The 14,768-nt window shown below is 42.6% G+C and overlaps 1 protein-coding gene across 1 annotated transcript; it reads right to left on the reverse strand.

The window, feature by feature from the left end:
• Positions 1–11,072: 11,072 nt before the first annotated feature.
• Positions 11,073–14,183, reverse strand: SLITRK2 (SLIT and NTRK like family member 2). Its single transcript, XM_057372263.1, has one exon. The coding sequence runs from the start codon at positions 13,996–13,998 to the stop codon at positions 11,428–11,430; it is 2,571 nt and encodes an 856-aa protein (XP_057228246.1). The 5' UTR covers positions 13,999–14,183; the 3' UTR covers positions 11,073–11,427.
• Positions 14,184–14,768: the final 585 nt, after the last annotated feature.

The raw sequence follows: 14,768 nt of genomic DNA on the forward strand, positions 1-14,768 counted from the left end.
GYAGGTTCTCAGGGCTCTCTGGAGGAAAGCTGACTGTGCCTTTCCCACTTTCCCGGTCAGCTGAAGCACAGAGCTCTCCAGACACAATTCCCATGCCCTTAGAATGGCATTTCTACCAAGCCATTAGATTTCTCACCAAATTAGCCAAGTTTAAGAGAGTGCAGCCAGCTTTGGATGGGCAGACACCAACCCAGTGCAACTGTCTGAACGTGTCTGCCCTGCAAGCAGCTCCTGGGGAAGCAGAGGGGGCTGGTGCCCATTGTCTGCTTTGGTTATGCTGGAACACAACAAAACCTGACTGTGGAATGTGAGATGGAATGACTGTGTGTCATGCTGGAGATGGCTGTCTCCACGTGTCAGTGTAGGGGAAAACTTCTAGGGAGACAGAGCTCTCATTTTTTTTGTGGCCTTGACCACCTCTGCAAGGCTGCACACCTCTTGTGTGCCTCTGTCCTCTGCTCCTCGCAGTTCCTCTTCTGTCCCTTCCCCTCTGCAGAAGCAGCCTGGCCATTACTCAGCCTGACTCCTCAACCCAGAGGCAGCAAAATTCAATTTATCCATCCAATTAATTCAATTAATAATCAAAATCCAACAGATCAGAGAGCAGGCATTGCAATCCACATTACAATCCATGTTGCTCAGTGGAGCTCCTTCAGTGCCATTGCTGTTTCCATGCTCATATTTTATTAATATGGAAGAAACTGTTAAGGGAATTATTAAATTGGGATCTCATCTAATGGGAAGTGTTCTGGAAAGATGCTGGCAAGGCCTGCACGGTTTTGTTAATTTCCCTCAAAGCTTTCAGAGTGGCTTTTTCCCAAAGCTAAACTTAGGGGATTAACACCACTCTCCTCATGGTGCTCTGTTTACCGGGGGAACTTTGGTCAAAGGGAGAAAAGTGGACAACTTCAGACTTTTCATGTCACAGCTAATTATAGAACAAATATCCATTGGCAGGGTAAGAGCTTGAAGAAGAAGAAAAGCAGCTTTCTCCCTATTGTGCAATAAATCAAAAGGTTCCAGTGAATTTCTTTGAGTGTTAGGAAAATTGCTTAATCGAGGATTTCAAAGGGTGATCAAAACTGTTTTCAGTTATTCCTGACTTGCACTTGTATCATTCCAGACTGAGCTGAGTCTTTTTCCCTAGTACATTCCTTTATTTAAAGGCAATAGAAAGAAGAGAAAGCAGTGAATTTCAATTATCAGAATCCCAATGTGTGGGAAATATGACTTCAATTCTTCCTCTGGAACATCTGAATAAGAGCAAATAATTGCAAGTTCTTCACTAATAAAAAGCAGAGGAAAAAAGAAACAATAAGAGAACATTTTCAGAAATTGGATTTTCATTATCTGCAGTAACACAGGAAGCTTATCTATTGTGAAAAAAGCAAGTCTGATTCTAATGTGGCATAAATATTTGCATGATAATAAGGCAATGCATTTTAGATTAAGTCAATGTATTGCTCACAAAGAAAAAGAAASAGCTGTGGCCATCCTTGGGAAAATGTGACTTTGTAGATGTGACTTTGTGCATGTCCCAGGACCCTACTGCTACTTTTCTTTGAAAGTAAATTTACTGTTACAGTGCAGTCACCATTGACTACAGACTCCCATCCAAACTCTGAGGGTGGCAGAACAGGGATGCAAGAGCTGTTAAAAGGCTTTGATCTTTACAAATGAGTGAGGAGTCCCAAATGGAGATCACCAAATATGCCTGTTTGCCTCACTGTGTTGTGTTCATAACTCTTGAGACTTGAAAAGACTTGGAAATTACCGGTGTTTGTAAAGCACTAAGTGTATAAAAGTACCAAGCAAGGGTTTTATTACAGAAATGTCTGTAATTTATTCCTCATCCCAAAAGGAACTAGGTGGTGAACTTTCAAGGATTTTTCTTTTCAAATGTGACTAAAAATTCCAAGATAGAAGCAAATTGTATTGGTTCTACAGCAGTGAAATTAAAGTGACCAACATCCTTCAGTGTTGATCCATTATTGGTTTAAATGTTGACTGCTTAACTTAAGGGGTTTACAAAACAGAGCAGCTGCATCCTCAGCTACTTAAAACCATTTCAGTGAAGTTTATGGAGCTAAACTCTGTTTACAGCAGATGAGGATCTGGATATTCTTCCTTAAATAATAAACTCTGTCTTCTTAGGAGAGAAAAAATGATCGCTTAAAATCTTGAAGACGGACATGTTTAAARGATCACTGAATGTTTACGTTCCTTAATTCCTATTTCTCCCAGAACTTAAAGAGAATGAGTCTTTTTGACTGCTTTGAACTACTGCTTTTGATGTACTTCTGCTGGTCCAGGACAGATGGTTCACACTGCACAGCCAGAAATCATTTGTGGTGTACCATGGATCTTATGTTCTATATAAATAACCTCTAAACAATTATCAAGTAATGAAATTGTGCATGGGATCAGAGAATTTACCCCATCCAGCCAAAAAAAAACCCATGTCACTTACAGTCTAGAGCCCAGAAATAATTGTTCACATCCGATTTTATGAATCAGCAAGAAAATGAGAGCTTCAGTCTTAGCAGTCTCAGAATTTAGATGGGTGCAGTATCCAAACATAAACCTAAACAAAAGGCCTAGCCTGTTATTGAAATTTAGTAGGTTTATCAAAAGCAAATTTAAAAGTGGAGGTGAAATTATGTCTCTGTTGTGTTGAATGGATATAGTGCCACAGATTCTTGTGGTCCTACATTTAGAAATCAGCTCTCTGCTGCATGGAAGCATCAGAGTGCCAGGGATGACAGGGAAGTCTGTCTGTGATGAATGGTGGGCTTTCCAATGTATAGATGGATTTTACAGTATGTAGTTGGGCTGTATATGGAAAAATGTGCCCACAACCTGCATTCAATGGACAAGAAAAYGATTCCAGTAACTGCAGAGTAGAGAGAAAGAAGTTACAGTGCATTGGGAAGAGGCTGACAAGGAAAGTTGAATGAATTTCTTTCTCTCCCCAGAGTGCCAGGCTCTCATTTCAGCAGCTGTCTGCCACTCTCTTGGCTCGCTTGCCAGCATAAAAACTGTCAGCAATAGCCCAACAGACTTCATGCAGAAAAAGGTGAGTAAAAAAAAAATGACTGGTATGCTAAGAACTATTTTTGAAATGATTCTATAGGGCAGAWACAGACAAGGTGATTCAACTCAGCCAGAGAGATAAAACTGAGGAAATGGATACTGTGTATTTTCAACAGTTTAAAAAAACAAACTGTAGCTTTTTCCTCCCTGTTTTATTCTGTATATCTCATATCCTTGTACAAGGAGACAGTATCTTTTCCCTGTACAAGGTAATCTTCATGGTCTGTTTTTAACTGCAAAAAGAGAAAACAAAACTAAATCTGACATGTAGACAACACATTCTTAGATCGGAAAACATGCCAGGGGAAAAAAAAAAAAAGCAGTACACTATTGCTACATTTGGATGAAGCTATAAAGGCTTAGAAAAACAATTATACTTAACATTTCTCATCAGTAAACCTCACCAGACTAAGGCAGAAAGAATCATCCTCCTTACTTAATGAAGCAGAAATTAAAGCATGGGGACACAGGTATGCCTTGTGCAAGGTCGCTGGCAGAACTAAAAAGAGAACATYATTTTTCAGCTCCCAGCAAATGAGCTTTTAACTAGGCCCACTGCTTCATTGTCTAAGCAAAACTAACAGAAAAAGATAATATAAACAGAGTCCTTGGTAGTTCAAATTTAGGTGTCCACTAGTAAATAACCATCAGGACTCTACTGCTGGGAATCATCCTCATGCATTCTTTGGAGAAGAAAAAGAAGCCATGGGAAACTTAAGCCACCATCAAACAAATTTGTAAACATTGCATTATGGAAAAGAAGGCCACATCAATCAATAAGAATTATCCACTCAATTCTGGTAAGTAGCTTATGAGTTGGATGTGATGGTAAATATGGCTATAGAAAATACAAGCTAACAATTATACCTCTAATTAAGGTGGGAACTGCAGCATGAAGCATTTTGCTCACTACCATCATCTTTTCACATGAGCCATGYTTATATCTGAATTACAGTAAATCTGCTCTAACTTCAAGGCTGGGATTTYTCAGCTCTCCAAGGGACCCTGTCCAGCTCCTTCAGCCTTTAGGAAAACAGCCTCTGTCTTGTTTCCCTTTAAATGTTCCAGAAAAGTAGGCATTTTTGTAATCTCTTTGAATCAGAAACTCTGAATTCCTTAGTTTTCTTCGAATCTTCTTTTAACATCTTGACAGTTAAAACAATTATAATCTACCTTTTTTCCCCCCTTTCCCCCACCTGCACTATCATGCACAAAAATACAAAAAGAAAAAAACAAAACCCCTACACATCACTGTTGTTAGAATTCCTTTTGATTCCCTACTAATCWTAATAAATCCCTCTGAAACCTTCAGAAAAAAACTCCCAGAAAATTTGAAAGGCTTTTCCCAACCTCTAACTCCCTCTCTTTTTTCTGTTCTAAGTAAGCTGAATATTATAAGGTTTTACACAGATACTTATTAGTGTGTATGTGTTTCAAGTTGGAATACATCTGAATAAAATCAGCAGCTTAGCAGAACACAGCAGATGTGATGGGAGCAGCAAAGCTTTGGTAAAGCTTTGYTCACTTGAGTGGATCACTGAGTTTCTGAAACTTTTGAATTGTTCAAGCCTCAGCTGCCTGATACTTGGAGAACATGGCTATTTGTGAAATAAGATTAAAAAAAACCCCAAAGATTTAGAGGAGCATATTCCATTTGCCCTCCAAGAGTACAGTCAGGAATAACCAAGAATGAAAATTTAGAAGAGGTAAAATAAACCAAAAATTCCAAGGAAAACCTCCCCCTCCCTGGAGCAAGAGATATGATAGGCAAAATGTCACACCACTCAAAGATTACTGAAAATCTGATATTTAATTATAAACTTGGAGTATGTTAACTTCAGATTTATGGGAATGAGAAGTGAGTCTGGAAAACTCCCAAATGGCTTTTTAAATGATGATAAGAGAACATGAGCATTTTTCTCTCCCCTCTGCCACTCATAGCTGGGGATTTCAATAGGATTGCCCTTATCTGGAGAGATTCCAATCCCAGGGCATCCCACAGGACCACTCAGGTATGAAGTTAACAAAGGTACCCAGCACCTACACCTCAATTGCTCAGATCTGACTGTACCCTGCAATCTTTGAAAGCCTCTCTGACAGCTTTGCTTCCACATCATGCTGTATGYTCTTTTGTGATTAGAAGAAAATTTATGTAGTCATTATGTTTTCACAGTTCTCAAAAAAWTTCGTGATCATTCCATCTGTCTAGCTAAAATGCAGGCATGTACCAAATCTGTAACAAATCCCTGGGGTGAAGGACAAACGTTTATAGCATGGGAGAAAAATGCCTTAACTCCAACTCCTTCGCCTCCCAGATGAGAGGCTTTCAGAACCAAAATCAAGATGTTTTAAAATAGATTCTGTCACATTATCAGCGATCTCAAGGGGATTTTTTCCCAGGCTTTTGTATGGAAATATGTCTTATCTCAAGAGGAGATAACTGCAACAGGTCTATATACATTAGCTGTGCCTTTTCCAATGCAGACAGCATTTTTACAAAGGCTGCTCTGCCTCCTACTCAGAAGATAACTGGTGCCTCCCAATTCTGGCTCTGGAGTGCAATGCACACACAGGGCAGGACGAGACACAAGGAACCTGAGCTTCCAAAACATAAATCGACACTTGTTCTGTCACCACAAAGAATTCTYATTGTTGTCACTTCGCAAAAACTTTGTAAAGCTGATGTTATTTGTGTTATACTGCAGTTATGTGTTCACATTACCATCACTGCTCCCTTCCTAAGATCAGCCATTTTGTTTTGTAGCAGTTACAGATTCTGGTCTGAACAGATTGCTGAGAAGTTAGTTTGTGCAAAGGACCTTAGAAGGTAAAAGTTTATGGAGCAAACTGCACAAATGGTTAATTCATTGCATAGAAATAAGAACTATTCAGAAATACTGCAAATAGTTTCTCACACAGAGTGCATAACCAGTGGTAATACAGGTATGTGCACAGAGGGTGACAACCAGAGCTGAGAACAAATCCTGAACCCTTCAGTGTATCCTAAAGGACCATGGAGGCACATCTGGCCCCCAGTTCCATCCCTCCAAATGGTTAACAGCATGTAACAAACTCTGCTGCTGTATTCACAGGGGTGTCCTCTGTGTTGATGATCTCAAGAAGAAAGCCACTTTTATGATGTCCTGTTTTTCAAACTTCACTCAGACTCTTGAGCCTATTTGGTCCTGGGAATGACTGCATCTCCGACTGCCACTCCAACATCTCTTTCATTCAAAATGATCTATTCATCTGTATTCATAAACATGTCAATCTACCGGCACAAAAAATCCAGCCAGCCCTTCAAGAACAAAAAAAAAAAACAACAAAAAACTTCTCCTTAATCCACCTCCCTCATTAGCTAGGATTAAAAACCTTAGTCAAAATGATTGGCCTGGTGCCCAGAAAAGCTATGAGATCAATAATCCAAACAGACTTAATGATCCTCTTAGAAAAGGATAACTTTTGTACTTCTCCTATGGAACACTKTGAAAAAGTGAAGGGAAATACACAAGAAGTGTCACATCATCTGCATAAGTTAATTTATCCGTTATTTTGAAGTTGTACAGTTGGAAGAGGTCTTTGGAAAACAGGGGTTTTGGTTTTTTTTTCCTTGTACTCTGTTAAATGACATTTATTGTCTGCAAAAACAGTAATATGAAAAATCACAAACTRTATCAGTGATTAGCCTGTAAGAGCCTAAGAAGTTCCATTAACATTTCCAGTATCTCATTTCACTCATGAGCAGTTCAAAATTATTGTATTCCCATACAAGCTCAGTATTCTGTAAGACTYTTATTTAGGCAATTTAACCTGTTGGTATCCTCATTTTGACACTACTAATTACAGCTTCCAACTTTCAAAAAGTGCAACTTTTGTTTCACCAGCTCAAGAACTGCTGGTGGGAAGAAAAAGAAAACCAAACTACACCCAATTGTGTMGTTCTCTATCAGCACAAGAAGCTGTTATGAAAATTCAGTGCATTTGACCAAAGCAGGCTATAAATTGCACAGGGTTTTTCCCTTCTCTGATGGACAGAAGGGGAATGTCTTGGGGTAGAGCCTGGCAGACACTCAGCAGAGCATGGATGTTGCATGTGGCTGTGCTGGAAAATGCTCAGGCTGGGCTGACTGCAGCTCTGTGGGAATCAGCAGTTTTCATCTATCCTCTCTGCACTTCCTGGAGAAGAGCAGGCATGTCTTTATCCCAATTCTTGCCATATATTAAGAGGGGGAGTAAATCATCTTTGAGCAGCCTGTTTTGTTTTGTTTTTCCTATTTACTCTGGAGACGCTATACAACCAGTTTGAGTTTAAAATGTTAGCAGCTAATTTTGGTGAGATTAACTCATGCTGAAGACAACTCACCAAAACTACAGCAAAGAGTGATGTGATGCCAGTGTTTCAGCAAGCCCACCCATTTCCTCTTGCTCAGAAATGCTGCTTGCTCAGACACAGTTATGCCACCTGTCCCAAGCTGGCACATGGGGAATCARTCCTGGTGGATCTGAAATGCTGAGTGATCCCAGGCTCCCTTCTCTGCTCAATGAGGGGAACAGGGAACAGCAGTGCTGGGCCTTCCTCCAGCAAACCCCCAGGAAAACTTATGGGATCAGGGCTCTCATTCCCCCAGGGCTGCTGGCAATGCCATGGCAGGAGGTAAGGGCTGAACTCTTGGGTGAGCAGGGACAGAAGCTCCTTTCAAGGCTCAAAAAGGGTGTTCAAAGCTTACCAGGGAAGGAAAGGAGAGCCATGGGGGACAGGGGCAAGGGGAAGGATTGGGGCATTATATGGTGAGAGCTTGGGACACCGATAACAGGTGAGGCAGGAGCTGAGCAAATGCTGGAGCCCAAAATCTGATGGAAGACAGAGATGGCAGGAAGAAGGAAAACCAAGGGGCATTTGGAGGGGATGCAGCAGGCTTGAGAACTCATAGAGCAGACCCTTTTGCAAAAAGTGACTATTTTTTTTTTGTGGGGAGAAAAAGGTAAATACATTGATAAATGTTACTCAATGCTTACCTAGAAAGGTCTCTTAAAAAAAAAAAAAAAGTTCTTATGCTTTGTGCTTTGGAAGCGTAGTGCTCCTCATTTTCACTAGAAATAACTGCATAGTTTCAACAGTGCCTCAGTCTGCACTGTTACTGTTCCTGTAAAGGTCCTTATGTTCACTTTCACAAAAGAAAACTTATGAAGAAAGAAAACTATGTGCACCCCATTTTCCTGAGGGAAAAAAACAAAACAACTTTGCTAATCTGGTTACATAATTTTCACAGTCCAACTTTTCAAACTATGAAAGAAATTCCTTTTTCAGACTCATTATCAAGCCACTACTCAGGCAAGCAGCTCTCCCCTAACAAGCAGCAGCTTCCAGGGCAGCATAGCTGAAGAAATGTGGAGACCTTCTATACAGCAGCTGCCGACACACTTTCCCTGTTAAACAAATCTCTTTAAGTGTAACTGAAAAAAAAATCTTCTCTTTCACCTAGACACTCTAGGAAAAGAATTGCTTAATAGATGTCAACTGAAGGGTATAAAAACAAACCTAAAGATCTACAGCAATAATAACATTTAAGCTGGTACTGGTGATGCAAAATAAAATCTAGTCATTTAAAAAAAATTCACTAGGAAAGCTAAGGAAACCTAAAGCAACAGCAACCTCTGTAAAGTATGGCTCTGCTACCAAAGCAAACATCAAAGTACTGAGACTGAAGCAGCAAAACCAAACAACACAGAGTTACTAAAAGAATCAATTCCTTCTCTCTGTTGTTTGCAAACACTAGAACACTGAATACATTTCTGTTGRAAAAATTAGATTTTTTTTCTGAGGAAAATAAACCTTTGTAATTGGTTCTGGTTCACTGGAAAATAATAAATAATAATAACATCCTAGCTGCTKCCAGATGTAAAATGGTACTTGTTTTGCAGACATTACTAAAATCATACCTGGAAAGAGTTAATAATATTGCTTTCAAATAATACTTATACTTTTCTTAGTGTTTCAGCAATAAATGCTTTTAATGACCCAGGGGAAGGAGCCATAATAAGACAATCAGTACTGGAAGCTTTCAAGCAARTACCTTGCTCAAAGATGGATGCTATTCCAGTCAAATGTTCCCAGTTCAACTAAAGTGATACCATTTCACCTCCTTCTTGATGTGAGACCATTTTGAAGACTGATTCTTCAGTTTTCATTGTAGCACTTCAATTTTAAACCTGATCTAATGAACAGCCATAGATGCTATGGACTCTAAAGATAAAGAATTGACATGTTAGCATATTAATGTACTCAGATGTCACATAAATCATTAGAAGGCATTTTACTGAGTGACTCAGATATCTGGCAACACACATGCAAAGCCTCTTTAGCTCTTAAATATAAAACAACTTCCTCTTGGCAAAGTCCTGATTAGAACAACATTGATTGTAGTTATTTATAGCTTAAATGCTATTGCTGAAAATTTCTCTAAGTTGTAGATACAGTACTATTAACTATAGTAAAGCTCTAAAAATCAGTCAGCAGAGGCCACTTCAATCTCTGCATGATAATAAAGGATTATTATGTGCAGTAACCTATTTATGAAAAGGAAACAGTGTGCTTCTTTCAGACCCCATCAATTGCTTTAATAAGGAATTGAAAAGCCTGGCCTACTTTATATGCAGATCACCATCCCAGTTGCATAAGGATTTAGAATAGACAAAACAAAACTGTTTTTGTTGTAAATAAGGGCTGTTTGTTTAAATTGCACAATAATGTTTGCATCTTAAAATTATTTAGAAGCTAATAAGGCTTAATAAAGTTTGACTGYATACTTGTTAATAGAAATGGTTTCAATATTCTCCATGAAGGAAGAGTAAATTGAAGGTGATAACACAAAGCTTGAAGCAAAACAGGCCTGAGTTAATGGGAAAGAAGACTCACTGCATTTGTTCACTGATGGGCTTAAGAAAACCAGTGCAGAGAATRGAACTCAGTTAACTAAAAACATTTTACAGAATTTAAGACAATGAACTTAATGGTAGTTTTCTCCAACAGATTAGAATTATTGCAGAATTGCTCCTGCTTTAGAGATTGAAAGTACAGAGAGAGACATAACTGGGACTACCAAAAGTTAGTGTGATGCACATTCTGACTTCAGCCACCTTGATCTGGAGGACTGCAGAGACCCGGGTTCAAATTTTACCTTTGGCATTGGTTCATTTGCCTGTATGTTAATAAATTTAATGAGGTGTGGGATGACCCCTGCTGGTGTCCCTGCTTATGAAAAAAATATGTATCTGGCAGGAAGAGGACATGATAATTTCAGTCCAAAAAGTTATAAATTCTGTCACAAAATATATAAAAATACCTAATCCAATGCATAAAATATTATGAGTAATGTTCTGTTAAGTATGAAAATAATCTTAAGCCACTGAACATTACTGTGTTAGAGCTGCAATGCAATGTATTAAGAAGGACATTAATTGTTCAGTTCACTATGACATTGTGTTAAACATCTTTTATTAATGAGCTGTTATTCCCGGCTGAGGCATTTGATAACCTCTAGTCCATTGCTAAATCCTCTCAGTTGATTTCAGTGAATCACTCTAAACAAACCTAGAGGGAAAAAATACCCCAATAATTTACATTTGAGTCTGTAAGGTCCTAGAACTAGAGTCAATTCAAGAAGGGCAGCTTTCCTATAAATCAAACCTTCGGATTTAATGCAGCTGACATATAGATCTATTTTACAATTTTTTTTTTTAATTTCAAAAATACAACACATTAAAATAGGTTCAATTTATCAAAGCTAAGAGCAACAATTAAGTAATAATGTACTTAAAGTGCAAAGGCACTTTAACACAAAAAAGTGACGCCCAGTGGCTATAGTTGGTAATTGAAACAGCAGTACTGTATATTATTATTTACAAAAGAAAGTCATAGTCCAGGAAAAAAAGATCTTTGGAGATCTTCTACATAATACATTAAGTTTCCATTTTAAAAAAAAAAAAAAAAAAAAAAAAAAAAAACAACAGAAAACCCAAAGACCCCCTTCCTCATTTCCTTCAAAATCAAAAAGAATTATGCAAGACCTATTACAGAAAGATACATTTGCAATGACAGTTCCTAGAGAAGGGTCAAAAGGAGAGAGTTATAGAAATAACTTAAAGGGAACGTTGCAAAAGCAACACCACAWCCCTGCTATGCTGCAAGGGTTCCTCTTCTCTCTCACTCCCTCTCAGATTTAAAAAAGTGGAAATGTTGGGAATGYGACAGATGACATCGGTACTGAGTTCAGACTCAAAGAAATGTGGTGCTGAGCTCATTAAAAAAATTTCCTTTGTCTCCCACCTCCCCCCTCACAGCTGACTGATTGCAGTTTGTTTCTCCAGAACTTCGAGGTAGTCTGGTTCTGTTTGTAGCTTTCCTTGGAGYAAAGGATGCTCGGGTTTAGACTGTTCTGCAAAATATTTCCTGGGAGTTCCATATAAAACAGTTTTATTTATCCTGTCCTGGTTTTGGCGTCTGGATTCATATGAAGGRGCAAACTGCCTTTTGGGTAAGGTACAAAAGTTATAATGAACTAATCCTCCGGTGGGGAGTTCCTTGACCCTTTCTGCAATATTTTGATACAGCAGCTCTGGTTCCCTTGGCGAGGACTGCTTTTCCAGTAATTCAGCTGCACTGATGGTAAACGCAAGACTGGTGGGGTCGTCCTTTTTGTGGTCAAGATTGCTATAGCTAAACTCATGGAGATTCCTGTAATAGGCAACTGGGTCCCCTTCCTTTTGCATGTAGATTGGGTTTTGGCACATCTGTCCAACAGGAGGGGGAATATAGTTATAAACATGTCCCTCAGTTTTATCGTGGGTCTCGGTGTTGTAAGACCCATACTGGAGCTGAAATGAACTTATATCTACGTTGTTGGCGCTGCTGGGCATGCTCTGCACCCCCTTCCGGCGCTTWAGGACGAAGACAAACAGACCTGCCCCAAAACAAACCGACAAAATRAACACAACCAGCAAGCCCAAGATTAGGACAGACAGCGGGACTTCGGTGTGTAGCTCTGGGTAGGAGCTGGGCGTGACACCAACATGGGGGGTGTCTGTGTTCTGGTTCATGGAGAGGATGGAAGAATCTGCCARGTTGGGGTTCTCTGGGCAGATGGCTTCTTTGCTCAGGAATTTCAGGTGCTCTCCAGAGTGCTTGGTGGGAGACTCGCATATGACTTCATTGATAACTACGGGGGGGTTCGACTGCTGGTTGCTCTGGTCAGTGACTTTCTCTATCCAGTTCCTCAGCCCCAGGATGTCACAMGTGCAGTCCCAAGGGTTCTCTTGGAGGTCTATCTGAATTAGAGCCGAGAGCTGGTCCAAGACTCCTCTCACAGGCAGGTGTGAGAAATGGTTGTTTCTAAGGTTGAGCCTGGTGAGGGAAGTGCCGCCAAAGACATTGTCAGGCAAGGATCTGAGCAGGTTGTTATTGAGAAACAACAGATGAAGATTACTCAGAGCATCAAATGTGCGTGGCAGGATCTCCTTAATGACATTGTACTCTAGGTAGAGATACTGCAGGCTGTGCAGCCCTTCGAACATGGATCGGTACAGAACCTCCAGGTAGTTGCCATTAAGGTAAAGTCTGCGTAAACTTGTGAGGTTTGTAAAGGCACCTTCTTGTATCACKGCAATTCTGTTATTCCCTAGATGCAGCAAATCCAGAGAGCTGTACTCTGTGAGGTCGGTTCTATAAATGACTTGCAGATAGTTACTGGTAAGGTAAAGTTTCTTTGGACTGGTGGGCCTGGGGTGGAGATCGGAGATGTTGCTTATCTTTTTCTCTTGGCAGTTCACATTTAGGCCGTTGTCTGAGCTCTGGGATGTACAGATGCAGCCAGCTGGGCAGGTGATGGGCACTGGAGACTTTGTCTGGTAAACCATGATAGGTCCGAATATTTGTCTGTCTTTTGACACAGAGACACGGGGYGTGGGGCGGTTCCTGGTTTTGGGTGGCCGGCTGGATTTTGCAGCCCTGGTGGGATTGATGGCAGAGTTGGCTGTGGGCGACAGCCTCGAGATGTGYGGGTCTGAGAGGCCAGGGTGTTTTTCCCTCTGGTTTGAATCRCTGGAGCTTTTCCTAGGGCAGAGATCCTGCCTGGTGAGCTGGGTCACATCTTTTCCATGAAGCCTGAAGGGGGTTTCACAGACTATCTCACCCACAAACACGGTGATGGTGTCCAGCCAGGCCTTGAGTGGCAGCAGGTCGCAGGTGCAGTTCCAAGGGTTTTCCTCCAGCTGGATTTCCATGATGCCTCCAATGTGCTCCAGCACACCAGCAAAAGGCATCATCTTCAGCCGGTTCCCCCGCAGGTCCAGGTGGGTGAGGAGCACGAAGCGGAAGACATTGCTGGGCAGGGACAGCAGGAGGTTGTCATTGAGAATCAGCACCTTGAGCTTGTTCAGCTTGCTGAATGCCCCCGCTTCGATGGCACTGATGTAATTGTAATCAGCCTGCAGGTACTCCAGGCTCTCCAAGCCCAGGAAGGTRTCTTCCTTCAGCACTTCCAGCTTGTTGTTGTTGAGGTGCAGCCTCTTGAGGGTGCGGAGGCCGCTGAAGGCCCCYGTGCGGATCTCCTGCATGTCGTTGTTGCCCAGGTGGAGGGTCACGGCGTTGGAGTAGTTGACAAACTCATTGGGGAACAGGCGCGTCAGCGCGTTGCCATTGAGAAACAGCTGGTAGATCTTGGACGGGGGCGGCAGGAGGAGGCTGACGGTTGTAAATCCCTTGTTTTCACAATTAATGTTCAGCACGTTCTCCTTCTCCTCACAAGGGCAGCGGCTCTTGCTGCAAATGTCTTTGGCAGGTTTGCGACTCTCTGTCCACGAGATCCCAGCCACTGTTAACAAACTGAGCAACCAAACACCCTTCAGCATCTTTATGCGCCGTCGATCCCCGCTTTGGTACCTACAGTCAAACCTTGTGAGACAGGTGAGGAGAGAAAGAAGAAATCCCCAGTGAAAACGGCCGGGAGCAGAGGCTGCGCGGGGAGAGCGAAAGCAGGTCGGAAGGCTGAGGGGGAAGGGGAGCTGCAAGGCAGCGACTTCCAAACTCCTCTGGAATCCCCCCACCTCCTCCCTTCCTTTTSCTCTCGGAAAGCGCCTGCGGAGCTGCTGCGGGGGAAGCCCCGTCGGGGAGCTCCCGAAAGCCGGGGTCCCCATTGCCGGGCTCTCTGCCCGATCCCCGCCCGGCAGCGCGATCCCCGAGATCCCCGCGATCCCGTCCCCGCCGCCCGTCCCGGRGCCACCGCGCTCCCGGACCCGACTCCCGGTGCCTGCCAGCCTTTCGAACCGGGGCACGCAGCGCCTGACAGCGAACCCTCCACACCGCCGGAGCGCCTCCGGTCCGCGCTCCCCGCAGCCCCCGCTCGTACCTGCTCTCGGGGCGCCCGAGCGGGCAGCGCGGGCAGTGGCCGCCGCCGAGAGCCGCCGCGCCCCGGGAGCCAGGAGCCCGGCGGCGAGCGGCATCGCCCGCTCACGCCTCACGAGGAGCCCGGCGGGGCGCGGCCGGCCCGTCCCGTCCCGTCCGGCCCGTCCCGGCCGCGGCTGGGGGAAGTTGGGCCGGGCGGGGCCGGAGCGGCGGCGCTGGAGCGCGGGGCTGTGCGGGCAGTGCGCGGGGCGCGGCGCGGAGCGGCGCTTTTGCCGGG

The sequence above is a fragment of the Malurus melanocephalus genome, unplaced genomic scaffold (assembly GCF_030028575.1).
Source record: "Malurus melanocephalus ecotype Western Australia unplaced genomic scaffold, MMel_1.1 scaffold_168, whole genome shotgun sequence".
In the NCBI taxonomy this organism is placed as follows: domain Eukaryota; kingdom Metazoa; phylum Chordata; class Aves; order Passeriformes; family Maluridae; genus Malurus; species Malurus melanocephalus.